General features: G+C 47.7%; 1 protein-coding gene and 2 pseudogenes across 1 annotated transcript in view; all 3 read left to right on the top strand.

The window, feature by feature from the left end:
* On the top strand, positions 1,782 to 2,043 carry Gm2828 (predicted gene 2828; annotated as a pseudogene).
* On the top strand, positions 3,697 to 5,201 carry Gm6018 (predicted gene 6018; annotated as a pseudogene).
* Positions 11,678 to 17,073, top strand: part of Myzap (myocardial zonula adherens protein) — an 88,014-nt gene continuing 82,618 nt past the window's right edge. The window contains exon 1 of the mRNA NM_001033208.4: positions 11,678 to 11,848. Within this exon, the coding sequence (NP_001028380.1) occupies positions 11,774 to 11,848 (75 nt within the window). The 5' untranslated portion in view covers positions 11,678 to 11,773. The remainder of the gene's footprint in view (positions 11,849 to 17,073) is intronic.

Here is a 17,073-nt window from a genome sequence, read left to right as displayed (position 1 = left end):
AACAGCATTTTTTGAGAGAGGATCATGCTTAAAAATAGAGCCCCCAACACTCAGAACACCCACCAGCCTACATGGCTTTGTGTGAATAAAGATGGCATCCCTTCCCCTGGTGGGCACAGCCTCACATTGGGGTACAGTACGTTAGGGTGTATTCCCTTGACAACACAAAGCTTTTGTGTCATGAATAACCCTCATGACACTTGCAGAGGCCATACCGGGGAGTGACAGCTGGCACCTCAGAAAGCCCCGCGGGACTTGCCTGGTACATATTTAAGGCAGAGGAACTCAAAACTTAGAGGAAGCAATTATTCATCTCTTATGCTCTATAATAAATTTTATGCCCACCCCACACATATAATATAAGCCTGCCTGAATACGTTCATAAAATATTAAAAAAGTAGGTGAATAACCCTAAGGAGTATTGTTGGTCTTGTTATGATAGAGGAAAATGAGTGCCTCTTTGTTTTGAAGATATCTAGTCCTCTCTCACAGGCTGAGAACAGATAAATTCTGCACAGAAAGCTCTTTAATACAGCAAACTGGACAGGGAATATAAGCCTCTATATTCTTTCCCAAACACTGTCCCCTAACATTGGCATTTTGAAACTGGGTTTCTCTGTATAGCCCTGGCTATCCTAGAACTTACTCTATAGACCAGGATAGCCTTGAACTCAGATTCACCTATATTTGCCTCATAAGTGCTGGGCTTACAGACTACCACCACCCATAACACTCAACGTTTTTGCTTCAAAGAAGTCACCCCAAATCTAAAGAGGCATTTTGTTCTCTGCCACACTCACAGTTACCCATGACACGAGCTGACTATTCTGTTTCCTCAAAAGGACTTCCCAGCAGCCGAGGGCTGTGGCACAGTCTACTCATATGGTTATGTTTGATGGTATCGGTCCAGCCTCCCATCCGCCCCCAGAGGGACTACTGTCATTTGACAGGTGAGAAGATTAAGACTTGGAAAAAGGTGGTGATGTAATCCAGACTCCAGTTAATAGTGGTGGGGCTGGAATAGAAACTTGCATCAGCTGGGCATGGTGGTGCACCCCTGTAATCCCAACACTTGGCAGGTAGCGGAAGGAGGACCAGAGATTCAAAGCCACCCTTGGCTGCATAAGACCTTATCTCAAGAACAAAGTGAGCAACTATGTAAACAAAGCCTACAGGAGTGTAAGCTCCCTGTTTAATGGGGTTCAGAGGCTCCGGAGATGGTCAGCCAGTAAAGTGCTTCTCACCCAAGCTGACCAGCCTGAACCCACGAGAAAACCAACAACAAGCAGGTATGGTGCTGTGCACATGTAATCCCAGTGCTGGCCGGGCATCTGAGACGGGGGTGGGGGGTGGGGTGGGGGTGTGGGGGTGTGTGGGTGGAATCCCTAGCTAAATTCCAGATTTAGCAAGAGACCTTGTCTCAAAAGGTAGAGAATGACCTAAGGTTGACTACTGACTTCACTGTGTGTGCACAAATGCACACATCACGCCCAACCCCCAACACACAAGTGAATACATGAATAAATTAGGACCAGGGACGTGGCACACCAGTAAAGGCATTTGGCCACCAAGACTGATAAACTGAGTTTGATCCTTGGGATCCACGTGGTGGCAGGAGAAAACTGAGTCCTGTGGTTGTCCTCTGACCTGTATACCAAATTAACAAAGGCTTAAAAAACCCTGATTGAAGCTTAGATGTGCTTCGGTAGCGACCTACTGTCATCTGCGCTGCTTGGGCAGCGTCAGCACCTTACCTAGAAGCTTGGAGCAGCCGGCCATCAGCGACCAGAAGGCAGTGATCAAAAATGCAGACATGTTGGAAGAGATGCACCAGGACCCAGTGGAGTGCGCTACTCAGATACAGAAGTACAACATCGAAAAGGATTTTGCGATCCGTATCAAGTAGAAGTTTGACAAGAAGTACAACCGCCCGGGCACTGCATTGTGGGGCAGAACTTCGGCAGTCACGTGACACACGAAACCAAACACTTCATCTACTTCTACCTGGGTCACGTGGCCATTCTTCTGTTCAAATCCGGTTAAAAGCATGATCTGTGTCAAACACTCAGCGATCCACCCAAAAGCAAGGACTGCATCCTAAGTTCCAAACGCCAGAGACGGAGTCGGCAGCCTTGCTAAGGGAACGCCCCGTTTGAATCTGGTGTGTTCTGTACAGGGCATTGCTCTCTGTACACGTTTGTGATCATAAAATTAGTAAAACAGCTTACATTTGTATTTATTTTCTAGTCCATACTTCTGTACCCCATTTTTTTTCCTTCAGGTAATTCCATTAAAAATAAATCTGTTGGAGATGGAAAAAAAACCAGTATGAATAAGTACATAAAGACGCATATGTTGCTCTAACCTGAGACCTGGGGCCCTGGGTGTCTAGAATTTGAAAGGAGTGACTGACTGCATCTGGTCTGTCTCATTGTCCATCTGAGGCTGAGCCCTTGCTAGTCTTTGACACATGTCTTCATAGTCTAGACCATGGCCATACTATAAAGGATGGAGAATACTAAAACAAAACAAAAACCACCATCAACAACAACAAAAAAAAAGCAAAAACCCAGGGTGAGCTTTTTGGGTATCAATTTCTGTATGCTGACACGCTGAGTTATGATGTCTGTAGGCTAATGTGCAGAAATATTCTATTAGCAAGACCTCAGGTGGCTTTGCTCTGCAGTCGACTTGAGGACTACTGGCAAAGTACCAGTTCCATCCTGGAGAAAGCACGAACTACATATCCAAGCTAACTCTGCCCACTGCCCCACCTCCCCAACCCATCTCCTCCCATCTCTGCCTGCCTGTGGAGGGTGTTTAACTTTTCTTCTTCTTTCCCAGTTTATTTACTCATTCCATGGCTGTCACATGGCTCATGTTCTTCCGAACTCACCCTGGGGTTCCATGTAACGTTGAAATATAGTATCCCAACCCGAATGCCAGGCAGCAGGCATGGCTGTGTCAACATCAAGGACTCTTGTTTTTCTAGTTTATCAGAATTTCTGGGCCACAGAGGGATGGATGGGCTGCTCTGAAGCAGCTGGCAACCTTTGTTTGGTTTTGTTGAGACAGACCTCTAACTTGCTGTATAGTGGAGGATGGATGACCTTAAACCCATGATCCACCTGCCTCTATCTCCAAAGTGCTGAGACTCCAGGTGTTTTCCATCACACCCGGCCTTAAAAGTGTCTCACTAACCCTCGATGCTGTACAGCTGGACCTCTTCAGTCCTGGGTCATCGATTGCAACTGAGACTGAACCTTCACCAATGACCTTCCATGGCATCTCACAGTGCTGAGCCTCAGCTTCTCTTCATGACCCCCTCATGCCTTCAAAACCAGTACCACCTAAGGTGACTCTTACACATTACCAAGTCCTGCTGCAGCACGAGGTACATACAACCTTGGCTATCTCTGGGACACAGCCTCTTTGTGCTCTCAAACAAACAAAAAAACCAACCAAACAAAAACCCACTTCCCAGAAGATTTTACCTCAGTGATGCTGGTCTCTTCTTAATCACCACTAATTTCTTAGCTCCAGCTAACCAGCATCAATAATAGTCCCAGTGACACAAAGGTTCGATTTAGTGGTTTTGGTATCTTGTTAATCACAGCTGATTATTCAGCCTCAGTTAACTAAAACCACAGAATCTTCACAATCAAAATAGCAACTGGCCTGATAAGAATCTTTAATCTTTCCTCTGAAATTTCTCAAGCCATGCCTCCATCTTCTGCACTGATCTCAACATTATCTTCCAAGCTCCTATATAACATCCCGCAGAGCTCTTAACACCGAATGGATCTTCAAGCCCAAAGTTCCAAAGTCCTTCCACAGTCATGGTCAGGTTGTTACAAGAATACCCCACTATGCTGGTACCAATTTGAGTACCATACCAGATGGAGCTGAGCCACAAGGGGGCTCGAGTGGAGCTGGAGAGAGCAGCCAGCACCAATGCCAGGAACTAGGAGTGCAAGGTGGATCGAAACCAGGAGCTCCTGGCACGCATTCAACAACTCCAGGAGCGTTGAGGCCACAGCAGAAGATGCAGGAGCAGCTGGACCACCACAGGCTGTGCAAGCAGAGCCTGGATGCTGCCACTCAGCAGCTGTGGGAACAGGATGATGGCCTGGCTGCAGCCAGGAAGGTGACTAGTTCATTGAAGGGGCGTGTCTTGGAGCTGCAGTTGAGTGCGATGGACTAGAAGGTACAGATCAAGTGCCTGGAGTCTGAGAAGCAGGAGCTGCAGCAGCAGAAATGGCAGGAGGCAAATCAGAAGATCCAGGAGCTGCAGGCCAGTCAAGAGGCCAGTCAACTGACCATGAGCAGAAGATTAAGGACCTGGAGCAGAAGCTGTGTTTGCAAGAGCAGGGTGCAGCTGTAGTGAAGAGCAGGAAGTCTGAGCTGATGTGGCTGCCTAGAATGGAGCATGAGCTGAAGAGGCTGCGTGAAAGAGAAAACTCATCTAAGGCGATGAAGGAGACCAATGGGCTGCTCACAGAGGAGCTGGAAGGTCTTCAAAGGAGGCTGGGCCACCAGGAAGAGATGCTGGAGGCTAGAGTTGGAGGAGAAGCTGCTTGCAAAGGAGAGCTGGGAGCAACTGGACCAGACCATGGGCTTGAATCTCAGGACTCCAGAGAACCTTTCTAGGTTCATGGTTGAGCTGCAGCAGCAAGAGCTCGCCCTGAAGGGGAAGAATAACAGTATCACCATCAGTGCCCGGGGTCTGGAGAAGGCTCAGCAGCAGCTCCAGGGTGAGGTCTGGCAGATCAGTGCACAGCTGCTGGAGGAGAGGAAGAAGAGGGAGACACATGAGGTGCTTGCCCAAAGGCTCCAGAAGCACAGTGCATTGCTGACCAAGGAGCAAGATGGCATGCGTGCCATCCTGGGATCCTATGACAGTGAGCTGACCCAAACTGAGTACTCAACCCAGCTGACACAGATCCTGTGGGAAGCAGAGGACTTGGTTCAGAAGGTGCATGCCCACAGCTTGGAGATGGAGGCTCAGCTGTCTCAGGTCCTGGAGGAGCTTGGAGTTCAGAAGCAGAGAGTGGAGTTGAAGATTCTGAGGGCCCAGACAAGCTCATCCGAAGCCAGCTTCCCGTTCTGCAAAGAGGTTGAAGGTGGAGGAGCTGGAGGGTGAGCGGAGCCATCTGGAACAGGAAAAGCAGGAGCTGGAGATGCAGATGGAGGAGACTAACCCTGACTAAGACAGCATCTAATGGGTTTCTACCACACGCCTAGAGTGGTAGCTACTGAAGAAAATCTGACCGACGCCTCCTTCTAGAATCTACGGTTTTCTTTCCCTGCTATGAATCCAATCTGGGGCTTCGTGAATGCTAGGCAAGAATTTCACCAACTGGGCTACCCCAGCCCTCTTTTATTTCATCTTCTCAACTGGCTTCTTCCCCCTGCCCCCACGTGACATATATAATCATTGATTGCGATTCACTAGGGTGACCAACGATTTACAAAAATTCCAGCTTTTGGCTGCTAAATTCTGTGACTTTTTAAGTTTTGACTACACCAGCCTCCCAGCTCAAAGCCTCTTTGCACCATGGACTGCCTCCTCAGCCTTTGCCTTCCACCCACTAGCATCTTGATTGCTAACATCTTAACGAAAATGAAATCCTATCACTGCCCTGCTCAGAAGTTCAAGACTCCCTCAGGTGAGACAACTCTCACTTGGATCTGAGGCCGTTTATATTCTAATTCCTCCCTCTAGGCAGTCCCTCTGCCCTTGAAGTTCGAGTTAAATTGACTACCACATGCCATACCCATGCACAGTCTCGGGGACTTGACCTGAGTAGGGGCAGTAAGAGATGGAAGAAATGACACACAGTCACAGGGAGCTAGGATCGGATGGGGTAGGCCCTTTGTGGGAGAAGCCACAGCACCCTGGAAAGGCCACACATTTCTTTTATAGAGTTGAATGGAGAGGTAGGGTTATTGCATACAGAAAAACAAGGAGACAGGGTTTATGGTATACAGCTGGATCAAAGAGCCAGGTTTAGCTAATCTTGGTAGGGTTCTATAAGGGAACAGTCTGGAAACATCCAGAGAGGAGAAAGCTATGGCAGACATTCTCTGCACACACTGTCAACACTCACACTGTCCCCCAAGGAAGGCTTTGCCACCCCTCCAAGTCTGAGGCTCTGGGGTCCTTGACAAGACTGTGCCTATGTTAGAAGCACACCCTCACTTAGGACTTGACTCTCTGCTTTCTCTGCTTTCTCTGCTCCTACATCCAAGCATCCCAGCCCTACTGAGCCTGCCTCTTGCTCCAGCCCCTCCTCCTCCGAGGACCTCTTTTCTCTTCCTCCACAGTCTTTAGGGCCAGCTAGCTCATGGACCATCTTTCCAGGGCATCTTTCCCCTACTTCTATGGACCTGTGCAGGCCTCCAATCTGGCTCTATCCCAGAGCACAAGGCAAGTTGCCGATGTCTCAGACTCTGGAGTCATCTTGCTTCAGTTGAAGCTTACTCTAGCCACTTCCTAGTATTGGTGCCACGGGCAGGGCACTCCAACTACCTATCATTCCACTTCCTTATCTGCAGTTCCGGGGACACATTAGCACCTTCCTTATTGTTATGTGCCCAAAGGCTTTTCTCTTTGTGCCTGCGTGAGCCCTATCCATCATTTAATTACCCACATGTTGTTCTCTCCCCAATTTTATAACCAAATCCTAGCAAGTGGGGGCTGCTCTCCCTGTCTCTGTATCCCCAGTGTCCAATAAACACTATTTGTATTGGTAACTTCTCATTCCTGTCACTGAAGCAACTTAAGGTCACCATTTCAAGGGATTTCTGTCCATCAAGGTACAGAAGCCTGGTGGCAGGGGTTGCTTAGTCCATGATGGAAAGAGCACGTGGCACAGCAGTTATTCACATCTTGGCCAAACAGGAAGCAAAAGAATGGGACCAGGACTTTGGCCAGACTCTACTGCTCAAAAGCCTGCCTGTAGTAACCCACTTCCTCCAGCCAGACCTCACTTCCTAAAGGTTCCAGAGTCTCAGAAAAACAGCTACTAACTAGGGACCAAGAGACAGACATCGCAGCCTGTGGGGAAGCTTGCTCACTCAAGCCCGGACAGTACAGATCAGTGTGATGAATGTGCCGTTTGTTCGCTGGGCTAGCTCTGAGGTCGCAGACCTGTTTCAATGGGTTTGTATCCCTAGAGTGGGTCAGCAGCAGACCCAGCCCATGGCTAGACGGGCTAATAAACGCTGCGGTTCTGAGGGAGCCAGTTGTCTGAGGATTGGGTTCCTCTCAGTCTGCCTTATCACTGCACCCTGCTCCCTGCCTCTCAGAGGCCTGTCAATATGGCTGTTAGACTTATTCTACTTATGCAAAGGGGCTCTGTAATTCAACACCCTTGCCCAGGGCTGAAAATGTGTCCTTTTTCCCATTGTGAAACATTTGGTCTCTGTGGCATTCAGAAGAGAATATGCCAGGACTCTGGGATATCGTCACAGTTCAATGTAAGCCGAAGAAAGGGATTTCTTCAGGGACTCAAAGTGAGGAGGGCACACTAACAGAAGTCCTAGTGTGCCCTGGACTCACCCATTTTGTGCTCTGGTGTCTGCTGAGTGGTTCTATTCTTGGTCATTTCTCCCCAGAAATAAAAACAATCTTTGCTTCTCAGGACTTTGCTGAAGAAATGGATCTACCCTAAGGCCCTCTTAGCTAAGGATGCCCTAAGTTTAGGTAGATTTCATCAGAAAGCGACAAAGGCAACAGGAAGCAGAGGCTTAGAGGATGGGAGAGAATGAGGTTTGATTAAAAACTGATTCTGAGAAAAGGAAGGACGTTCATACAGGCATCTAGAATTTTCTGCACACCGGTGCTTCAGCAAAGGCTGTTACAACAGAACTTACAACGGCAGCGAAGACAAGTGTTGTCAGACTCCTGGTCCCTCCAGTACAGACAATGACATCCATCCACCATCAATGTGTAGGGAGAGCCCAGGGAGGGCCCATGGAGGACATGCTGGGAGAAGGCTTGATAGCCTTCTGCACCAGAGCCCTGCCCCCTCCCCCATCACTTCTATCCTCTTCCCTAGCCTTCTGCAAACCTTGGTGTTCTCAGCCGTTGAGTCCTCTTTAAGATGATTTCATTCATATATATATATATATATATATATATATATATAGTGTGTGTGTGTGTGTGTGTGTGTGTGTGTGTAATAGCAAGTGCCTGTGGAGTGAAGATCTCCTACAGCTGGAGTTACAGGTGGTTGTAAGCTATTTCATTTGGGTGCTTAGACTTGAGTCCTCTGCAAGAGGATTCTATGCTCTTAACTGCTGGTCTGTCTCTCTAGCCCCAGTTTCTTATTTGAAAAAAAAATAAAATAAAAGTCTTCATTTGTGCATCTTCCTCTGGAACTATTTACAGAAAACTGGCTCCTTTTTAAAAATCACCTCTCCATCCTTCACCCTACTTTTCATTGCTTCACGTCTAGCTTCCCTCCCTATTTCCCTTCCTGTGCCTCTTTCCCCTTTCTGGGGATGTAGCCATCTTCTTGCGCTTGTATCCCAATTGTATCCCTGTGGTCTCATCTTTCTCAGCTGGGTCAAGGCTGGCACCTGCCTGATCACCACCTACTACACCTTGTGACACCAATGTTGGCTGGGACAATCCTGGGGCTTTGGCTACTTACACTAACGACTTGCTGGGAGACCCTGGGCTGCCTTATAAGTTGGGCTGGCAAGGATCATATTTGTTTGGATTGGTCATGAATAAACTGCAATGTTGCTCTGAAATGTTTTTCCACCCATTCAAAATTACTGAGCACTTAGCACATTCCAATGATGTATTTTAGATGTGGGGCAGGGATGTAAAACAGGACCTCGTTCTTAACCAGAGTTATAAGTTGGTGAGGAGTTTGCTGCTTTGCTAATAACCAAAACCATTATATTAAGGTGAAAAAAAAACCTCAGGTGGATGGATGACTTAGGGTTTCTGTCACTCGTGATAAAATGCCATAACCAAAAGTAACCTGGGAAGGAAAGAGTTTATTTGGGCTTGCAGCTTAGAGACCTTCATTGAAGGAAATTAGGGTAGGATACTGGAGGTAGGAACTGAAGCAGACACCATGGAGGAATATTATTTATTGGCTTGTTCTGTATGGCCTGCTCAGTCTACTTTCTTATATAACTCAGGACCACCTTCCCAGAGGTGCTCCACCCACAGTGAGCTTGGCTCTCTCATATCACAATAACAAAATGCCCTATAAACTTGCATACAGACCAATATGATTGAAACATGTTTTTCAGTTGTGGTTGGTTCCCTTTTACCAGATGACTCTAGCTTATGTCAAGTTGACAAACAACTAACCAGCACAACACACAAACCGTAGATAAGCAAATCCCCCTTCTGTCCACTCGGAGCCTATCAGATATGCAAATCCCCTTTCTCCCTGTGCTGAGCCTATCAATCTTTGATGGTCTCTTGGGTGATTGCCGTGCTATAAATAAACATTACTGATGCCAGGGTGTTTTGACTGTGTCTGCAAAAACAGCCCATTGCCTATCTCCTTGGGGCAAAATAGCAAACCATCATTAACCATTAGTTTCTTTCCACTGAGGTAACCATGCAGACATCTATCTCTAACTCCTAGTGGCTTCTAACATCTACCTTTAGAAGATTGGTTTATTTTTTATTTTTTTATGTGTATGGATGTATTATCTGCATGTAGGTATGTGTACCACAGCAGACCTGGTGCCCACGGAGGCCAAAAGAGTGTGTCAGATCACCTGAAACTGAAGTTGCCAACCGACTATTGTTAGCCACCAGGTGGGTGCTGGGGACCAAGTCCTACAAGTACTCTTAACCACTGAGCTAGCCCTCCAGCCCCGACCACCGCCCTTTGATCAGTACTTATTGGAGGGTAGACTTAGAGTTTAGGCTTACAGATGTCAGGACTAGAAGCAGAGGCTGTGTGGAGGAGGACAGAGGGAAATCTCTCATGGATTCCTTGTTTTGAAGAAGCTATAGATGGGAATAGAGTGGAATCGATATGTATGGCTATTGACCCATTAACTCTGGCGTTAGTTTTGTCCTTTGCAAATCAAAGATGTTAACAGAATCTACCTGGTGGGGTTGTGTAGCCTGAGGAGGAAGTGCATACAGATCTAAGAGGACAGAGGCAGAGGGCTGGAAGATGGCTCAACATTAAGAAACCTTACTACTCTTGCTGAGAACTAGAGTTCAGCTCCCAGCACCCAAGGTGGGTGGTTAACAACTGAGCTAACTTCAGCTTCAAGGGATTGGACGCCTTTGGCCTCTGAGGATACCTGTACTCACCTGGGCAAACTCAAAATTAAAAATAAAAAGTAAATCTTAAAACACACACACACAGTGGTGATGAGGTTGGTAGAAAGCATCAGGAAGAGCTGGCAGAGAAGAGGCCCTGCGGCTTTCATGCAGACTTGCAGAAAACATGACTGTTGTCACCAAAGGGGCAAGTTTTGTGGGATCACGAGGAATTCTGATTGGTAACATTCTTTGACGTCTTTCCTGGTGGTGCAACCTTGGGATCACTCGTGTGCATGGGTACACACACATACACACACACACACACACACACACACACACAGAGAGAGAGAGAGAGAGAGAGAGAGAGAGGAGAGTGCACAGAAGTTAGGGAAACAAAGCTTCTAGGTTCAGGGGTGCCGTCGGGGTTCAGGTTAGGAGGTTGGTGAGAAGGCTGGGTTTTGCCTCGGCTTTGAAGGGTGAATGGAGATACTGTGTCCTCCCTCTCTTTCCCCCGAAGCACTTTGTCCTGATGTTAAAGGCCTAAGCACTCACACACCAGGTTCTTAGTGACTAGGCCCCAGCTCTCCTTAGCTTCTCTCCACCATCAGCTCCTGGCACTGTGACAGGATGCCTAAGAAGGAAGGGTCCCAGATCTGCCCTTGCCTTGCTTATCTCTGCTAGGGGGCAGCAGAGTGTTCCAGAAAGGCCCTAGGGGCTGACAGGGTAGGTCACCTCTTAGCTTGGCCACTTAACACCTGGTGGGGCTCCTCCTGCCTTACTCAACCCTTGATGAATCAGTGTCCTCACCTGCAAAATGGGGTGCAGGATAATGACACCTACCCCCAAAGCGTGGTTGTGAAGATTGATTGACGCAAAGGGTGGTCAGTCCTGCCAGGTGGACACACAGCAATCACTGAATGAATGTGGACAGCCTTGCAATTCTGGTCTTCAGCTTAGTCACTTCCTCTGGGAGCCTCTTTCTGGCTCCTGAGGACCTTTGGACAGTTGCACACTCCCAGCACACATACCTGTTTTCTACCACAGAAATGACAACTGTCTTCTCTCAGGGTCACCATTAGGGTGCAAATCTGTGAGGACAGGAGTCGGTCGTTCACTAGGAGGCACAAATAATAGGCACTCAGTAGTTACCGTGAAAAAAAGTGACAAAGACCAAGGGTCCCAGTAGTCCTTGGGGTTTGATGGAAAGCTCTGGGGTCGTGAGGCCAAAAGGACAGGGGATACAGAGACCAGACCCACAGTGTGTGCAGGAAGACTGGACAGGGAGATACAGAGAGGAGACGCTCAACTTTGGGGAGAGAATGCTGCTTGACTAGTCTGGCAGAATCCTAGCCCCGCCCCTCTCAGGCCCCTCCCAGGCCCCGCCTCCTGGGCTCCAGCCCTGCGGAAGCCGTAGCTTCTAGTGTCTGAGCCTCCCCCGCGTAGGGTGCGCCCCGCACGCTTATCCTGCCCCGGAGCAGCGCGGGCACCCAGCCCTTGCTCCACAGCCGCTGCGAGATGCTGCGCTCCACGTCCACTGTCACCCTGTTCTCAGGTGGCGGCGCCAAGTCGCCTGGAACGCCCAGTAGAAGGGTAAGTAGCTAGCTGGAGAAGGAGCTGCTGGGGATCTCTCGCACCCATCCCTGTCGCCCCATCTGTAGGGATGTGGGGAGAAGGATGCTTCTGGCTGTCGATACCTCAGTCTTGGCTCAAGTTTCCTGGCCAGTCCGGGACTCCACAGTGACCCTCCCTCTGGATGCTCCCGAGGCGGGAAGAGAGGGCTTAGGGGACTTTCTGGGATACCTAGAACTTACTTCTCCTTCGCGTCTCCACTGTCAAGCCAAGCTTAAATGTGGCATCAGTTTAAAAAAGGCAGGGGAGAGGTTTCTGAGGTCTCTGCCCTGAATATACTTGAAACGTGAACTTTTCTGCATCTCTTGGTTGGGAGCATCATCCATATGTCCATCCACCAGTGACAGACAGCCTCTGATCCAGGAGCCAGCTTTGCCAAGGTGGTTGCCTGTTTGCAGACCAGAGCTGAGCAGCTGACCACCTCGGAGTCTAGCTGTGCAGGACTCTAGTTTACGCAGGAACTTCTTTTTTTAAGCCCTGACCATCACCTCCAGGGAGATTTCCCTAAAGAAATGTGTTTAGCCACAGTCTTTGCTGAATCAGTTCTTACCTCCCAGATGCTCCTGAAAGAATGGCCAGGCTTGTCAGGTTGACATTCTATGCCCCTTCGAAGATCAGGGCCTCAGAGAAGTCTGCTAGGAGCTTGGCTTGTAGCTTTCTGAGTCTTCTGGTATCACGTTATTAAATACCTACCTCTTCACTAATCACGTATCTCCACCGTTCATTCTAACAGGTTAAATCCCACTCCAAAAGCCCCTTCCCAAGTCCGGTTAGTTTGATTTGACCTTTAGTGTTTATCTTTTCTCCATTTATAGACGAAAGGCATGTGTTGCTTTTGGGTGAGGGCCAAGTGGTGGTGGTGGTGGTGGTGGTGTGTGTGTGTGTGTATTTATGTTTGTGTGTATATGTTAGACACCTAAGGCTCATAGAACTCTGGTTGCTTGGTCATTAACTTAATAAAGTGGCTTCCCATTTGGTTAGTGAGTTTCCAACCATGGGCTTACCCTATTGCAAGATGGGCATTTGACTCTTTCCCATGGAAGGCTTTGTTTAATCAGAACAAAATTTAGGTTGACAAAGAATAAAATCATTACAAAGTTAGCCCTGAGCTGTGTGCAGCAGCCCCTACCCACAGGGAGACTCTGATTTAGGTTGATGCTGGGATCCTGTGAGTGAATTAGGTATAGCCAGTAGACTCAGTAGCATCTTTGAGATTTTTCTCTTGAATGATGTCTGGACATACTGGAATGCTTTGTCTTTTGGCTAAGACTGCATCGAAACTTTGGTCTGAAGAACTCAGGCTTCCGAATTCAGACTATGTAGGACTGATTGGAACATTCTAGAACTTCTGTGGACAAAATCTTTTTAAAGGCTCCTGTGTGTGTGTGTGTGTGTGTGTGTGTGTGTGTGTGTGTGTTGATTGACTAACTGACTCACTGAATATTTATAGATCTATTTCTGTGTGCCCCAGGGCTGGGCACTCAGTTCCATTCTGCTCTTGGAGGCAGATATTATCACAAATGAGTTTGTAGAGCGAGCAGAGTATTTCCAGGGTTCAGTGACCCTAAAAGAAAGGTTCTTTCTGAGGTGTGTAGGGCAAGCCTCTCCCTGCAGGTGAACTGCTACTTAGTCTCCCAGCAGGGTCAGGAGTTACAAAGGCAATCGACAAGGTAAAAAGAGAACTATCATTTATCTCAGTGGATACTTGACATAGGCTGTATGACGATGTGTGTCAGACTTGCTTTGGGACAAAACACTAAGAGTTTTTAAGATAATTAAAAAAAACTTTTGAAGCACAAGAAAATATATACAGTAAATACATAGCCATGAAAACTGTTTCTGAAATTGAAAAATTTTCAAGAAATCCGGCCTTCTCTCACTCCCTCTGTGATGCTGGCAAGGAGATGATCTCAAACTGGAATACTTTGGGTGTGCTCAACCTGTGGTTTCCTCCAGCCAAGGGTAGCTATGGACCTAGTCCAGCACAGAATCGTACATGTTCTTAAAACACTATGAGATGCTTTAGTTTGTTTTGTGACTCAACGGCGTGGCTCTTGAGTGTGAACTTCGTAAAGGACAGCACCATGTCTCAAAGTCAAAAGGTCTGCTAGTTATTAAAATAGATCAGTTTTATCCGCAGGGCTTATCAAAGCAGGGCAGGAGTTGCCCTGAGTCAGCTGCAAGGGCAGTGTCCAACCAGGCTGTCACAGGTCACCCTTTGTTCAGAGACAGCCACCTGCAAATGGGCTTACTTCCCTTTCGTCTGAAACTGTCTCAACGGGGAGGAGGCAGCCTGTTAGGGTTCAGGGTGGGGGGGTGGTTTCTGTTAACCCATAAACAAAACTCTGAGAGTCATTCATACACAGCAACCAGTGGGAATAAAAAAAAATAAATTAAAAAAAAAAAGAATCAGGATCTGCCTTCAAACCAGTTGTGCACTAAAAATAGTTTTATCTATGGCAACCGTGGGAAGATAAAGTGTTTGGAGAATAGGTACAGCCAGAATGGTGACCTTGGGGGATGTGGGGGTGGAATTAAAAAAAAAAAGTAACATGAATGGCTTGGTGATTTTGAAAGGAGATTTGTAATTGAAGGTGAATCTCCCAGCATAGGCCTTTGAAGTGGAGTCAGTTGTGTGGCTAGGCTGTGAACTTGGAGTGGAAGGCACATGCTGTCCTGTCCTGTAGTCAGGTACTTTGAGCTCAGACCCTGGGCAAGAGCAGAAGGGGATGTGAAGCCTGTCACAGATTCTCTCCAGCACCATGTCCTCTTGATAAGAGACTGTTGGCTGCTTGTAGCTGGCATTGTGACCCATCGGTGGCATTAAAGAAAAAAAAAAAACTAAAACAAATCCAAACAAGGCCATGGGATAAGCTTGCTTCCTAGCCAGCCCTTCCTTGGCAGAGGCTTTCTCTCTTAAAACCCAGCACAGGCCTGCCCATCCTCACTCCATGGCTGGTGCTGTACTCACCAGGGTCTTGTTCCTGCCTTGTTGGTTCAAACTAAGGAATTCCCCTTGACTGGCATGTGAAAGAGACTGACAGGTGTTCCAGCTTCCTCTTCTCAGTGGAGGAAACAGTCCGTATAGCTCTGTTTCCTGTACCCTGTGGGATTCAAGGACAGTGTGCAAATAGCTCTTCCATCCTGTAGGATCTGAGGAAGGGACATGGGGATTTGGGGGTAATTCAGCCCCTGAAGGAAGGAAGCTGGTTGGAGCATCCACTGAGGGAGGGGGACAGATTTTCATTGCATCCCGAAAACTGCCTGGCTCTTGCTTAGGATCCCCCTGAGCCGGTTCTTGACAGGCTAGGTAGTAGAGTTTTAGAATTGTGGCATCATCAGGGCTTAAGCGAAAAGCCTCTGCCACTAACAGATGACAGAGGCTCGGGAAAACACTGACTGGTTTGTTTGTTTGTTTGTTTGTTTGTTTTTGTCTTTTGTTCTTCCATCTTGCCTTGTTCAGTGCAGGGTGGTCAGACTTAGGGCTCTGAAGGATACTGAAGAACACTGGATTCACAGAGCATCCCACCTGTATTCTGCAGAGTGTACAGAACCATTCCAGCCTTGTTCCTAAGCCACTACAGAGGCCTAAATGTGGTCTCTGTTGATGTTTCTCTAATGCTGATACACACTGAGAGCTGATTTGGACCTTTGTGTCCCTACCAAGCTTCTTGGTGGCTGGGCACACCCTTCCAAGTCAGTGAGCCTCAGTTGCCTGAGTGCAAGGGCTGGCTCACTGGAGCTAAACCTGAGGTACTTCAATCTGAAGCGCTTCATCTGTTACCTGCTTTACAGTTTAACATGGCCCCAGTACTTTTCCAGCACGTAGGAGAATAACAGTGGTGCTTGCCTCTTTCCCTCTTCCGTTGAGCTGTGTCTCCTAAATGTCAACCATAGAATGATCTTTTCTAACGTGCAAAATCCAGCCGCCTGCTTCTTCTGCTTCAGGAACCTATGCAAAGCCAAACTCCACGTTTAATATTCGGGTCCCCAGCCTGACTCTTTTATGTCTTGTCTATCTCTCTACCTTTCCCAGGTATTTCAAATACCTCCCTCTCTGGGGCTTCCTGAGCTGCTTGTTTCCCACCCTCCCCCACTCTTGTTGCTTCATACTTCTCCCCTAAGGAGAATCTGCCTTGTCTTGAACCCTCAGTTCCTCAGCTTGTTCAACCCAGTTGTGTGAAGCTATGAGTGACCACTTGAGAAGCTTTCGAGACCTTGGAGGTATGCTCTGTTGATTCAGTGCACCCCACACAAACTCAGAGCCCTGAGTTCAAGTCCTAGAATAAATAAATAAATAAATAAATAAACAAACAAACATATACATATGTGTGTGTGTATGTGTGTGCATGTGTATATACATGTATATTGCATGCCTACCAGCCAGGCATGGTGGCTGTGTGTGCTCATAATCTCAGCAGTGTCAGCAATATGTGTTCATAATAGGGATACAAGGACAAACAGATCAATGTTCTGGTAAATCCAAGGAGAACTGTACAAGGTATAATAGCAGTCAGGGTCCCAAAGAAACTTCACTTCACAACCATTCAGGAAATGAGAACTTAAGAGGAGAAGTCTGGGATCCAGCCATGCAGCCTGATGCTTCTGACCTACCTAGGAAGGAAGCAGGTGACAAGTGGGTGGGATGGCCCAGGTGACAAGTTTGACGATTCTGGTCTCCAAGTACTCACCTTGCCTCTTCCTCTGCCACAGTTGGAATTTCATTTATTGGGTTAAGTCAATGATTCTCAACCTTGGTTCGACATAGAGTTACCAGGCAGCATAAAGCCAACTCAGGTTTTGAACCATATGGGACATAGGCTGAAACCATGAACTAACTGGTACCGTGTTTATTGGGGAGTACCCCATGTGATTGTGAGTACAGTTGAGGATGAGAGTGTTTCTCTAAGCATTGGGGATTTCTTGGAAGGGCAGCTACTCTAGGGCAGCCAGCAAGATCCCTTGGGCCTTGCAGACAGCCATCAAGGTGATGGGCTGGGCAGGGATCCAAGCACTTCTAGATATAGCAGGATCTTTGTGTACATTTGTGGACTTAGAGACTTTATTCTCAGATCATAGCATTTGGGCACATTCTGTGGCTAGTACGGAAGTGATCCAGAGAGAGTTGAGAGAGCAAGGGAGGCCCCTGCCTTCCTATTGGTAGATTTTATGAGGCTACAGCCCTG

Source organism: Mus musculus, chromosome 9 (assembly GCF_000001635.26).
Source record: "Mus musculus strain C57BL/6J chromosome 9, GRCm38.p6 C57BL/6J".
Taxonomy (NCBI): Eukaryota; Metazoa; Chordata; class Mammalia; order Rodentia; family Muridae; genus Mus; species Mus musculus.
Note: the sequence above shows the minus strand (reverse complement) of the source record. Positions and strands in the feature narration are given on the sequence as shown.